Consider the following 12,671-nt stretch of genomic DNA (forward strand, 5'->3'; position numbering starts at 1 on the left):
AAGACAGTTGTTCAAGTCACCTAACCAGCACTTATATCCATAGTATCAAAGTGATAGAGATTATATGAAAATAACTGTATCTTTCTTATAAGCTAATGGATTTGTTATGGCTTATTATCTTCTGATTATGACTGAATGGAAGTCATACCTCACATTTGTGTTCATTTGTGTATAGCCTCTATATATATATATATATATATATATATATATATATATATATTATATATATATAGCCTGCTGTATTGTTTTAATTTGCTGTAAATACTATCTCAATAGGATTTCTTGTTGCCTGATAGTTAAAAACTGCACACTCTGATGTCCTGTAATCCACCCCACATTTAATCACTTTCTGTTCATCACTTTTTTGGATTACAATTCATTACACTAAAGATGAAGTAAAATAAATAATCTCAGCACCAGTCCCTCTGAGGATCACAGCTGCCACATGTGGGGCCTCCTCTTTCTGCTTTCTGCCAGGAGTCGGGTTTTTTTTTCAGTAACAGCCATGAGGGTAAAAGGCGTTTGGTTAACGGTTAAATCTGCTCACACTGTTTAAGGTCCAAACACATGGCGACAGTGGTCAAAACAAACAGCAGCCTCTGGGCATTCACAATCACGGCAGCAAGGTGGTTCAGCGGCCCCGCCCCCTTTGGCTTTAATCATCCACATCAGCGCTTTGAAAAGCAAAACATCGTCTAGCTCAGGGTTTTGTTTTGTGGCTGTAATTTAAAATCAATTAGAAAAAAATTACTGCCCAAGAAAAATGTGAAATCATTTAGGATAATGATGTGAAATCAGCCACTACTGCTGGCCTATGTTTAATAATAATAATAATAATAATAATAATAATAATGTGATTATTATGTAAAACAGTAACGCGTAATAAATTACACCTGACGTATTGACTACGGGGTCTGCAAGGTGCCAAAAAGACAAATCCTGGGGACATTTGCTGTAATTTTAGTAAATTAAAAGACCAGTAAACCGTTTTAAAATGTTCTCATTTCATTCCACTAAGAAAAGAAGTCATATTCAGCTTTTAGGTTTTATAACATTTTCAACAAAACCAAACAGAAAATCAAAGAGGTTACATTATGTATTATGTTTTGTAAACGGCAAAACGTTTATTCTGACAAGAAAATGTGCAAAATGGAGGGGGGGGGGGGGGGAATCAAAGATAGACGAACAGCTCACACACGGGCAGTGACCCCCCCCCCTCCAGTGTGAGTGAGCTGTTTTGCCAACATTAGTCCCAACCAACAAAATAAAAGCCTCAGTTCACTGGAGAAGCGCTGATTTCATCTGTTCCTGGTGTTTTTATTGAGGTGTGAGTACAAATATTTTGGGTTTAATGCCCACTGAAGCTGATTCATATCAGTTGACACACAAACATGATAAATGTATTTTATCACGCTTCGTCATGACTGTTCCCGACAGTTCACAGCTTGTGTCCCAGCTTATGTCTGGTGTTCTGGGCCTTCATTCAGTCTGCAGTGGGGCGGAAAGGCCTGTTTAGTGTTGCTGATGTCTTCAACTGCAAAATCCGGTTGTTTCTTATAAGATCTTTATTTTTACGTTTTCCTGGATAAGATACTTTTTTTTTTTTTTTAATCTGCCGTTGGCTAATATTATGAAATATATTTTCATGAAGTTTTCACGGAGCTAACAGTGGACCGTGAATCTTGATCCAACAAATGTCCCGAAGCAGGAAACAGGGTGTTTGGGGGCGAAAATGCCTTTTGTCTAAAATGTCTTTGTTTCAAGAACAAGGATGGGAAGTCGGGTGGCAGCACATGCTGTGCGCAGTCACTTCAGTCCGTGCTGCGTCTCTTTGTGCCTCCGCAGATCCACCTTCCTCTGGAAGCCTTTGCCGCACAGGTCGCAGCCGAAAGGTTTGTAGCCGGTGTGCTTCCTGCTGTGCGTGATGAGGTTGGAGCTCTGGCTGAACGCTTTGCCACACACCTGACATTTGTGCGGCTTCTCACCTGAGGGGGGGGGGGACACATTTAGAAAACATGTTTAATTTTTTTTCAATTGAAGATCCACTTAAGTGTAGGAACAGCAACGGTTTGACTTGTGCCAGATGAGGCTCCTCGGTTTGTTTTGTGCGCCACTTGCCTGTGTGGATGAAGGTGTGCTTCTTCATGTCTGACTTCTGGTGGAACCTCTTCCCGCAGTACTGACACGGGTACGGCCGGGTGTCGGTGTGGATGAGCAGGTGCGTCGACAGCGTGGACGACCTCTTGAAGCTTTTACCGCATATTTTGCAGTCGAAACTTCTCTCCTGAAACAAGGCGCAGAGGCCTCGAGTTAGCGCTGCTCTTCTTGACAGGAAGACAGGTTGACAACAAGATGCAGACGCAGAAAAACACAAAAACACACAAAGGTGTGAATGGCAGGATGGGTGTCGGAAGTCACCTGAGAGTGCACGGCCTTGTGTTGCTCCAGGCTGACTGCGTGACCGAAGGTTTTGCCGCAGATTTCACACGCAAACGGCCTGGTGCCGATGTGCGACCTGCGGACGTGGACTTCCAAACCGTGCGGAGTAGAGAACACCTGATGGACAGACAAGAGGGGGGGGGGGGGGGGGGGGGGGGGGTAAGTTGCAGAGATTTCGGAAATAGTAATAAGGTTTGAGTGAAAATTATATTTTATTATATTTAATAACCTCCTCTGGCTGAGGTAGCGGCTCAGAGTCTTTCTGAAGTAGCGCTTCAGCAGTGTCTGTTTTCCTTGAAGTCACATTAACCAGAAGGATAGTGTGCACAATTTTTTGCTTTTTTTTTTTTTTTTTTTTTTTGCAATTTTTATGGTGTGTTTTTTTTATTTTATTTTAGATGACCACCACCTGGAGTTGACATGTAACCGATTGTGTGCAGTGCAGCTCCATCCTCACCTTGCTGCACTTGACGCACTTGTAGGCACCGTTAAGGAGGAGGCTGGAGCACAGCAGCTCAGACTGGGCCTTCACAGCGGGAGTCTTCCCGTGTAGCCCCCCCTCAGGAAACAGCAGGGCCGCAGCTCGCCTCCTGTAGTCTCCGTAAGCCTCCTCTCCCAGAACCCGCTCGGAGTACAGGGCCGAGTGGGCGCTCTGGTCCCCGTAAAAGGCCATCGCTGCCGGGCCCCTGTCCACCTCCATGCTAGGGTGGAGAGTCTGCTGCACCAGGGGCCTCAGCTCGGGCCCTGGGTAGCTGCTCCAGGCGTAGGGTCGGAAGGGGACAGTGAAGGGCTGCGTCTCGTCCACCAGAGGAGACAGGGATTTCTCAGAATCAGCTGGAGAGGGGAGCGGAGAGGCCGGATGAAAATTTGATGAAACCAGTGACACGGCTAAAGGGGGCGTTTGCAGCCCCCCCCCCCCCCAGGAGCCGGTGGCTGATATAAGGAGTCATGCAATGTTCTTTCAGAGAATAACTGATGAAGGTGAAACCAGGAATACCAGATGCTAAAGAGGAGGCCTGCATTATAACCAGTCCAACATTTGTCTTTTAGTTATTTTAAGGGACAACCCGCGGAGCCATGCACTTCATATATAAACGAGTGAACTCATATGATACAGGCTACAGTCAACAGATGAATTAGTTAGGCTGTGGAACTACACACAGAATATGTCAACTCACTGTAAAGGCCGTATGTTTTTGATGTAACTGATCCATGTGATCACCTTAACATTTTAGTGTTACAGCTTCCAAAATATGCAGGGAAATGAAAATCTCTTAGGCTACACACAATTCAACAATATGAAAATATTCCTTCACAGGGATTTGACTCGGTTTCAACTCACAGTATCTGTGGTTTTCTGTAGCCTTCATAAGATTTTACTGTTTCCCCTCTTGGCCTTTAATGTGTAGCTGTGTAGTAGGCTACAAGATCATAAGTGGTGTGTGGTAGTAGTGGTGGTGGTGGTGTGTGTGTGTGTGTGTGTGTGTGTGTGTGTCTGTGAGAGAGAGAGAGAGAGAGAGAGAGACTATGTACCCGGTGATGCAGAGGGCGATGGAGGCCTCCAGAAGTCCTCATAGTCCGGGGATCGAGCGCACAGACTGTCGGCACAGCTCAGCGGGGACTTTGGGGAGAAATCATCAGCGTCAGCCAGGTGGGAGTCCGGAGAGAGGCCGTACCTGTCCCCCGTCATGTCGGGCTCATCTGGGAGCTTGTCCGCCTCTGAGAACACACACACAGGACACTCAGCATCAGCACGACGAGTGGGTCATCCCAGTGTGGTTTGAGAAAGAACAGCAGACCCTATCACCACAGGCTCTCACACTGAAGCCTCTGTGGGTTTGTCAAAACGTGACGGATTTATTAGATGTGCAAACTGACCTAGAGTTAAGACAAATGTCACCTTATTTCCGTGAATAACCTGTGACGTAATATAATAGAAAAACAATGGCGATGCAATAGGAAACAAAAACAAACTGCGACATTTAAGGCTGTTTAAATGTGTTTATCAGGGTGATTTTTCGTTATCATGACATCTCAGTGGCTTCCGACTGCAGAAACAATTCACCTGAAATTTTGTTGAATAAGATTATTTCATTTTAAAGCCTTTTTAGGGGAAAAACGTGTTTTAAGGCCAATATGAATAAACTGAACGACTCATTCCAGTCCTTTAAATTTGTAGTTTACTTGCTTGTATGCAAACAGTTTCACTTTGATCGAATAAGCCTTTAATCTGCTGTCACACTTAATGTGTTTTTGTAAAAAGAAAAAACATTAAATTAGATTTAAAAAAAAAAAAAAAAAGGTTTAAGGATGAAGAGTATTTCGTCATTTCGCACATACCTGAGCATATCTGCGCCAGTATAGAGTCCAGCCTGCTGTAGTCATCCTCTAAAGCCCGGGGCTGGTGGTACTGTGCGCCTTCTTACTCTTCACCATGAAGGAGCGAGGCAAGTCTGACCTGAGAGCAGACACAGCGCTGATAATCCAGCTGCAGAGCGGGGTCCTGTGCACGGCGCTGCTCGCTCTGAACCCTGCCAACACTTGGTCTCCACTGCTGGGGAGACGTGGGTCCCAAGTGCTTTAAGAGAGTTCAACCTGACGACGGAGCATGCGCCGACCGAGTCCGTCCCGTCCGCCAGGTGTTGCATGGACAGGTGTCATTCCGCCCCCCCCCCCCCCCCCCCCCTCCCCACCCCCACTCAGCGCGCTGTAAATAAATATATCCGCCTGCAGTGTTTCAGTCAGCGTGAAGCCTGGCTGGTTACAGGTGATAGGAAAACAGTCTGCAGCGGGGGCGACTTCTTGTCACGTCTCCCCAAAGCAGCGTCACTCATTTCAGGACTTGACTTGATAATTTGGGCCCATGACGCGGCGGTGCGCCTTCGCCCTACTTCTGTTTTAAGAAACACCCGGGGAATTATCAGCTATTCACTCTACTTCTTTTTTCAAAATAAAAGTCAACACAATTATTCTGAATCGTAGGGACTTTTTTTTTTTTTTTAAATGCAGACTTTTAATTTTTTATTTTTTTTTTTATCCCGCTGCCGGGAGCTGCCAGGCTGCAGCCAGTGTCAGGCAGGAGAATAGATACACGGTTTATCAGCGCTACGCAATCTTTGGAGAGGGGACAGAGGGAGAGGAAACGCGGAGGCGCACCCCAGGGTGCCTGAGCCTTCTTGCAGCACGTAGTGGTAAAATACAAGGGGCGGGGGAAACTCTGACCCGACTGTGTCCCCTTATGCTCAATATAGATCAGGGTCGCTGATACCTATTAGTTTGGTGGAATTGTGCCTAAAACACAACAGAATAAATTGAATGTAAGAAGAGGTGATAATTCAGCATAAATCCCAACCTCAAATGCGCATGAATGAAACCTTGCTCCACGCATGGCTCTGTTCCGGGCTGCTGGTCAGTTGAGCCCACGGTCTGTTATTAGGCTATGTGACAGACACTCGCCGACCCCACGCCTGCGGTGATAGTTTCACGTTGCTCTGGGCTCTAAGGAAGAAACCCACGACACAGACAATTTGTTTTCTGTTCGCTCAGGACGCAAGTTACAGCAACTGCTGAGCGTCATTACGCACTGAACAATGGCTCCAGTCACTGCAGCAGTGATGGAGTGGGTAGGTGCACTTTGATGACTAACAATCAATATGAATGGAATCTATTACAGCCTATTTAACTGGACCTGTGTGTGTGTGTGTGTGTTTTACTACACATTTTCTACTCATCAGTCAATCAGCTCATGACAAATCCGCCACAGCAGAAAAAGTTTCCTCCACTCAAACACAAAACTGAAAAAGCCAGTTCGGGACGAGGGACTGTTTGAAACAGCGATCACCACAATCCGAGCTCTGCAGCTCAGCCTGCGCTGGATGGTCGGCACCAGGCGCAGCAGCCTCTCAGTGATTGAAGGACAGGAAATCAAAGCTCCACATGCTCCAGCTCGATTAGACTCATCGCAGCCGCGGCTTCCGGACACCGCGTTGGTGAAGATATGAAGCTAGGACCGATAAAAGTAGAAGGCGACAGGCCCGGAGAGAGGCGATAGGCCGACAGAGGAGTTTCACAACGCCGCGCAACAACTGTGTCATCCTGCCATCAGAGTAAAGCGTTAGATACCACTGACCTGGAGGCCGAGCAACAATAATAATAATAATAACAGGCTAATAATAATAATAATGAAGTTATTATTAGTCCCGGATTCTGCAGAAGCCAGAGTCTGTTTGAAGGCAGAACAGATTGTTTATGTGCAGTCGTTTGAACGCTGCATAAATTAAACCAATTTCCTCATAACTTTTGCATCATGTATGTCTGACTCTGATGAAATTCAGCTTTTAAAAAAGGCATCTATATGTGAAAACACTAAATGAGTCATCGCCTCCCACAGGGCACCACAGTGTCTGATTTTAATGCCTGTTGTTATGGTGAACCTGTCGGGAGGCGCCAAATAAAAAGCTTATTTATTACATTTGTATAGATTTAAAAACCCGTCATGCCAGTCAAATACAGACTGGTTGAAATGATCTAAATCGTATTTTTGTGGCACCATAATCAAATGCACGTCTGTTTGACCGGTAGCCAACGAAAATCAGATGAGGTGTTGAAGTTTTACCACCAGCCTGTCCGAATTTGACTGAAGTGTCCCCGACTTTCACTGCGCCGTGAAGAGCACAAAATACCCGCAAGCAGAATCAATCACTGCATCATAAAAATATATCATCACACTGAGCTCACTGGCATCAAAATTACACTGGCCTTAATGTCTAATAATTCTAATGATATAAAAACACTATCAGCATTTGGTGATAATACTAACCTGGATGATCTCTGAACCCCCGACGAGGAACGCGCTTTTAAAATGTGGTTTTCTGCATGAAATGATTAGTAGTAGAGACTCAGCTCTGAAAACCGCGAGAAATCACTTCCTGAAACAGTCAATCTAAGCAAAAAATCTTCACAGAGGAAGGCAGAGTTAAGACTAAACATCCCACATGTGCTCACAGCTTCAAGTGTGTGTGAGAGGAGGCTCTGGTTAGAGGTCTGCTGTCACCATCAAGACACATCAGGCCAGGAGTTTATCAAACATTTTATTATGAACTCATCACACACACACACACACAACAATCTCATTTAGTCTCCAGAGTGTGCTGACTGCTCCATAGTGTTGCCATGTGTGTCCTTACTGCACTGCAGACTCAAAAAGTGCCATGAAGTGTTCCTCTCCCATCAAACAACATAGAGTATCTTGTTCATCAAAGGGACATGATAATTACCGTTTCCTGGAACTGACTTGTCTTTCACTGAATACAGGAGTTAGTGTTCAGTATGGACATTCAGAGAAGTTCACTCTTACACATCCAGGTGCTTGCGCATGAAATGGAGTGGAACTGGCCTGTGGATGAGCACCCTACAGAGTTTAGTGCTTACTTTGGTACAACTCCCACTTCTTCTCCAGATGTTATCAAGTGTACAAATGTAGGTTGTCTTATCTCCCAGCTCAGGTTCCCTATAGGACTGCCATCCATTCGTTTGCTAATTTGTGATACACAAAAACATATGTTAGACATTACTCATGTTTGACTCATCGGCTGATGTGCTGTGTACTGCTTTGCAGGGCTCATTTTGAAAGCGAAGTCGGGATGCTTTCAGAGAAACCATTACAATAGCAACAGTAGTTAGGAAATAAATCTGTCCTCTGCTCTGCTCATTATTCATGTTCGCTGACGTCTTCTGACAAGGAAACATCTTTTTTCTCTTGACAGGAATTCACCTCACTCATCTCAAAAACCAGACTTGTCATTTTGTGTTGTTACCATATTAAACTAAACTATATGTCCCTTTTTTTCTGTATTGTACAATATATTCTAAACATCAGATATGCAATAGATACATATGTTCAAGTTCAAAAGGAGTTGAGAAAAATAAACAAAAGAAAAAACAAGCATAATACACATTTACATATCTACAAGTACTCAGATGTCACAGTGAGCTTGTGATACACCAGCCCTGGTGAAAGGCATGCGGCATGTGCTAAGGCCTAAAGGTTATCATCACCTCAAGTCAACGCCGGCTGATGCAAGTGGCTTTGATACCAGGCTCTGACCAAGCTCATTGGGACCATACATATATATTTATATATACACAGCACTCATACAATTCTGCCTCTGCATGCTGGACACTTAGTAGTAACGGCATCAATACGTTGTTGACGTTCATTTATAAAATGCTTTAAAAATATAAAAATACATTGGATGAAGTGTGTAGTATAGCATAAAATGTTTTATTGCACAGTCTCTTTCTCTGTGTTGTACCAACAAGAAGGGGCGGGGTTAGGAGGGACAGACTGACTGACTGCCTCTCTTCCCTCCCCTTCCTCCCCCTCCTCCTCTTCCTCCTCCCCCTCCTCCTCTTCCTCCCCCTCCTCCGGTCTCTGTGGCCCAGTTGAGTTTGATAGTTCCACATCATTTAATTCTCTGCTGAGGTCCAGACTGATGATCTGCCAGCTGTCAGGTGTTTGCTGCCCTCAAGAAGAAAACAAAAACTACAAATAGGAGGTAAACAAAGAAAAACTAGATCCATGAAGTGTGATTCTCGTGATATGAAATGTTGATGCATATCCTCTCTGAAATTCAGAACTCTAGATCCAGACTCTGAAATGGATGCTGGAAACACCCCCTCTTCCTCAGTGGGTGCTGACAGCCTGTGTCCCGACTCTGCCAGCCAGCGCGTACTTGTCACACAGTGGTGGACTTGCTCTGAGGGACAGAGAGCCGCAGGCCCTCCCCGTCCTCTTCCTCGCTATCGCTGTCCCCGAGGTTGGGGTGCAGTCTGATGCGGCCGCTGCTCCTCTGCTGGGTGTCCTTGAGGGTGGGGTCCTTGACTCCATCTTCATCTGAAGACTGATAAGACTCATTATCGCCCGCGTAGTGATTGACGATGTGGATCCCATCAAAAGTGGGCTGACTGGCCAAGCCCCTCTGCCCTTTTAAGCAGCAAATCTGTGAGAGGAAGCACGATGCGTATTAGAAGCAATGCAAAGACTTTTTTTTTTTTTTTTTTTTTTGTATCCTGCATGCAAAATGAGCAAAACACAGATATGCAACTTCTGAGGGAGGAAACAAAGACTGAAACAAAGTATTTAGCATAGCGTGGTCAAATCTTTGGCAGTCAGTGATATTCTAGTAGTATCACCGGCACAAACGGAAACAAATGTCTTTCACAAATCTGACATGTAGGTTGCAATCCAACCAAAAAACTCAAGGGAATAATGTGATAAGATATGAGCTGTGACCCAATTCCATACTACACACCAACAGGATACAGTATATACTATATCATCATTTTTATAGTAAGTTTTTATAAGTGGTATATTAAAAAAAAAAAAGTAAAATTAAATTGAATCGATTAATTTTGAACTGTGAGTAACTCTGCTTTTCCTTTGTACATTAACATGGTGGGACAACTGCTCACTCAAAAAGACAGTTTTCTGTCCACACTGACGTCTCAGCGGAGTAAGGGTGGGCGATATATCCAAGATACTCCAAGTATCGTGGCTGGTTCAATGTTGGATGCAGTAGATGGCTATATCACGAATACTGAGTATAAATTGTCACATAATTGTTTTAAGACGCAGACATGAAGTTCACTTTGGCCGTCTCCCTCTCACAGACGCACTCCCCCGCCCATCCAGAAAACTCTCTGCATGTGTGACTTAGGTGAGGAAGTGTGTGTGTGTGTTTGTATCTGGAGCAGAGCGAACCAGAGAGAGCAGAAAAAGTCAAGCTACAAAGCAAATTTATATGTATAACTGAAGACGGAGGCAGACGAAGTGCTTCAGAAAACTGCTTTGCGTGTGCAACTTTGCAACTTTCACCTCTGTCTTTCGACAAAGAGTTTGCCGTGACTTTTGTTTCGTGCAGAGCATAACACACACACACACACATACAGCGAGAGTGAAAGAGAGCGCACCAGTAAAAAAAACTGCCCTTCACCTGTTAAATTAATGACATAATTATAACCAACATTGGGTTTCTGCTATGAAGATACAGACATGTCTCTGTCTCTCTCTCTCTGTCTCTCTCTCTGTCTCTCTCTCTCTCTCTCTCTCTCTCTCTCTCTCTCTCTCTCTCTCTCTCTCTCTCTCTCTCTCTCTCTCTCTCTCTCTCTCTCTCTCTCTCTCTCTCTCTCTCTCTCTCTCTCTCTCTCTCTCTCTCTCTCTCTCTCTCTCTCTCGAAAGGTGTCAGTTGCTGGTTTTATGCCAGTATGACTATCAACAGATGTTTATTTTTGCTTAGAAAAACTTGTCATGGATGAAAAAGCTGAGATGCCAAATCTCTAGATCACACAAAGCAGCAGTGAAGCATGAGAGCGTGTCTTTTTATGTATCAAAGGGTTAAATCATGCATTTATGAAGTGCTGTACAGGGTTTTTCAAAATATCGAGGTATATATATCATGTATCACAATATAGCCTAAATATATCACGATATTACTAATAGGCCATGTCGAACAGCCCTACTGGTGAGTGAACTTTATTTTGTCACATTTCCAGTGTGAATGCACAACATATTCAATGTGTCCCACAGGAAGAGGCTGCTGTCAGAGGTGGGAAGTTAACCCGATGTGCATTTGCCAGATCAACTATTCACTACATCTTTTCTTCTTGTAAAACCAAAACTCTTTAGAAAGAGCAGAAATCTCACCTTGTCCAAGTTTTTAAGTATGTGTCTACTTTGCGTCATTCTGGTGAACTGAGCTGGAATGAGGCTTACTGCCCTTTGTGGCCAATGGTGGAAAATGCATTTTGCAGCTATTGTTGAACTGAAGTTGTGTGTGTTTTTTTCCACCACTGGGCACTAGGGGGAGATTAACACTTTATCTGACGTGTTTTCTGACAGGTTTTACAAGTGCTGTTTGGTTTATCTGGTGAACTTCCCCACCTCTGATTTGGAGCAGCGCACCATCACCTCCCTTTTCTACGGAAGCATCCAGGACCACCCCCCTTGCTGTGAATTAAACGGGGATTAAGACGGGGGCCACAAAGCCAATGAGATGAGGGTCAACACAAGGTCAGGTTTCAACCACTGGGGGTTACATGGCACATCTGTACCAACTCACCTGGGACAGCCTGCCGTTCAAGAGACAGACATGTAGGAAGAGATGCATTCAGAGACCACTTCAGAGCACAGTACACAACCCACAGAATAACAAAAACAAGCCCATGTTTACCTGCACCTGTCTAAACCTGGGAGTCTACCTTCCTGTTGTTGTCATGCAAAAAGGAAATCGTGATCTAATCAACATCTGACTGGCTGCAGCAAACATTTCCAGCCATATGATGCAGGTTTTAACGCAGATTGTGACGGAGGAGAATGGTGGGACTTGTTTATTGAGCCACTCTCTACTTTCAGTTTTGCTTGTACAAAGAGTTCACATGATTCATAGCAGGCCATGCTCAACCCAACATGACCACCAGGCAAAACCAAGTAAGAGGGAGGGAAATGACTGTGTGACTGCACTGCCTTTATATAGAGACAGAAGAAGTTCATGCTTGCAGCTTGATTTCATCATGGTTCACCAACAGTGCATAAAGGTCACTGATATTAAGATATGATATTGTTTCTTTACATAACTGATCAACTAAAAGGGAAAAAACTAATAATACTATTTTCACTTGAAACTATTATTATTATTATTATTGTTGATGTTGTTGATTAGTATTTATTTGTCACTGATACATTAACATTATAGCTGTTTCCACCCTGTCTATAATTATTTTTTTTATCCATTTATTTTCTTCCAGGGAGGGATCTCTGTAGAGCGGTCGGCATGGAGAGGTAAGGCTGGGTCTCCTTATTCCTCCTTCTAACCAAGACCACAGCAGAATTCAACTACAAACTCCGAATAAACTATCCATCTCCTTAGGGTCTGGGAGCAGTTCACAATGTGATCAAGCGATAGGTCTGCTCCCTTCTGTCATATCGCTATATAGCTATAGCTATATATATATATATATATATATATATATATATATTGGTATATAGAAATATATAGTAATGCTAACAGTACTTTATGCTACACTTGGTGCCAATTCTGTTATATTGTTTGTCGTGATTTGTGTTTTGGTTATAACTGAAGATTTGATGATAAAATAACAAGTAAGGGGGGGGGATCCGATGGCCAAGTGCCAGACTCTTTCCTGTCCTTCCCTTTCTCTCTGTAAATGCTATA

General features: G+C 44.0%; 2 protein-coding genes across 7 annotated transcripts in view; both read right to left on the reverse strand.

The window, feature by feature from the left end:
* Nucleotides 1–356: 356 nt before the first annotated feature.
* On the reverse strand, nucleotides 357–6,016 carry LOC139626383 (zinc finger protein Gfi-1-like). Its single transcript, XM_071486699.1, is given in 8 exon segments — nucleotides 357–1,985; nucleotides 2,119–2,284; nucleotides 2,419–2,556; nucleotides 2,897–3,273; nucleotides 3,973–4,158; nucleotides 4,780–4,851; nucleotides 4,854–5,017; nucleotides 5,925–6,016. Coding segments are annotated over 8 exon segments (1,374 nt in total). The 3' UTR covers nucleotides 357–1,806.
* A 1,499-nt stretch (nucleotides 6,017–7,515) lies between these two features.
* The window catches only part of evi5b (ecotropic viral integration site 5b), a 37,259-nt gene continuing 32,103 nt past the window's right edge, over nucleotides 7,516–12,671 (reverse strand). For 5 of the 6 annotated variants that reach the window (XM_071487260.1, XM_071487261.1, XM_071487259.1 and 2 more), the window contains one exon: nucleotides 8,849–9,440. In XM_071487260.1, coding sequence (XP_071343361.1) covers nucleotides 9,177–9,440 — 264 coding nt within the window. In that variant the 3' untranslated portion in view covers nucleotides 8,849–9,176. Of the gene's footprint in view, nucleotides 9,441–12,671 lie in introns of all 6 variants that reach the window. The other variant, XM_071487264.1, reaches the window with a different exon arrangement.

Source organism: Trachinotus anak, unplaced genomic scaffold, assembly GCF_046630095.1.
Source record: "Trachinotus anak isolate AG129_WGS33_773 ecotype Australia unplaced genomic scaffold, CSIRO_AGI_Tana_v1 ptg000010l, whole genome shotgun sequence".
Lineage (NCBI taxonomy): Eukaryota > Metazoa > Chordata > Actinopteri > Carangiformes > Carangidae > Trachinotus > Trachinotus anak.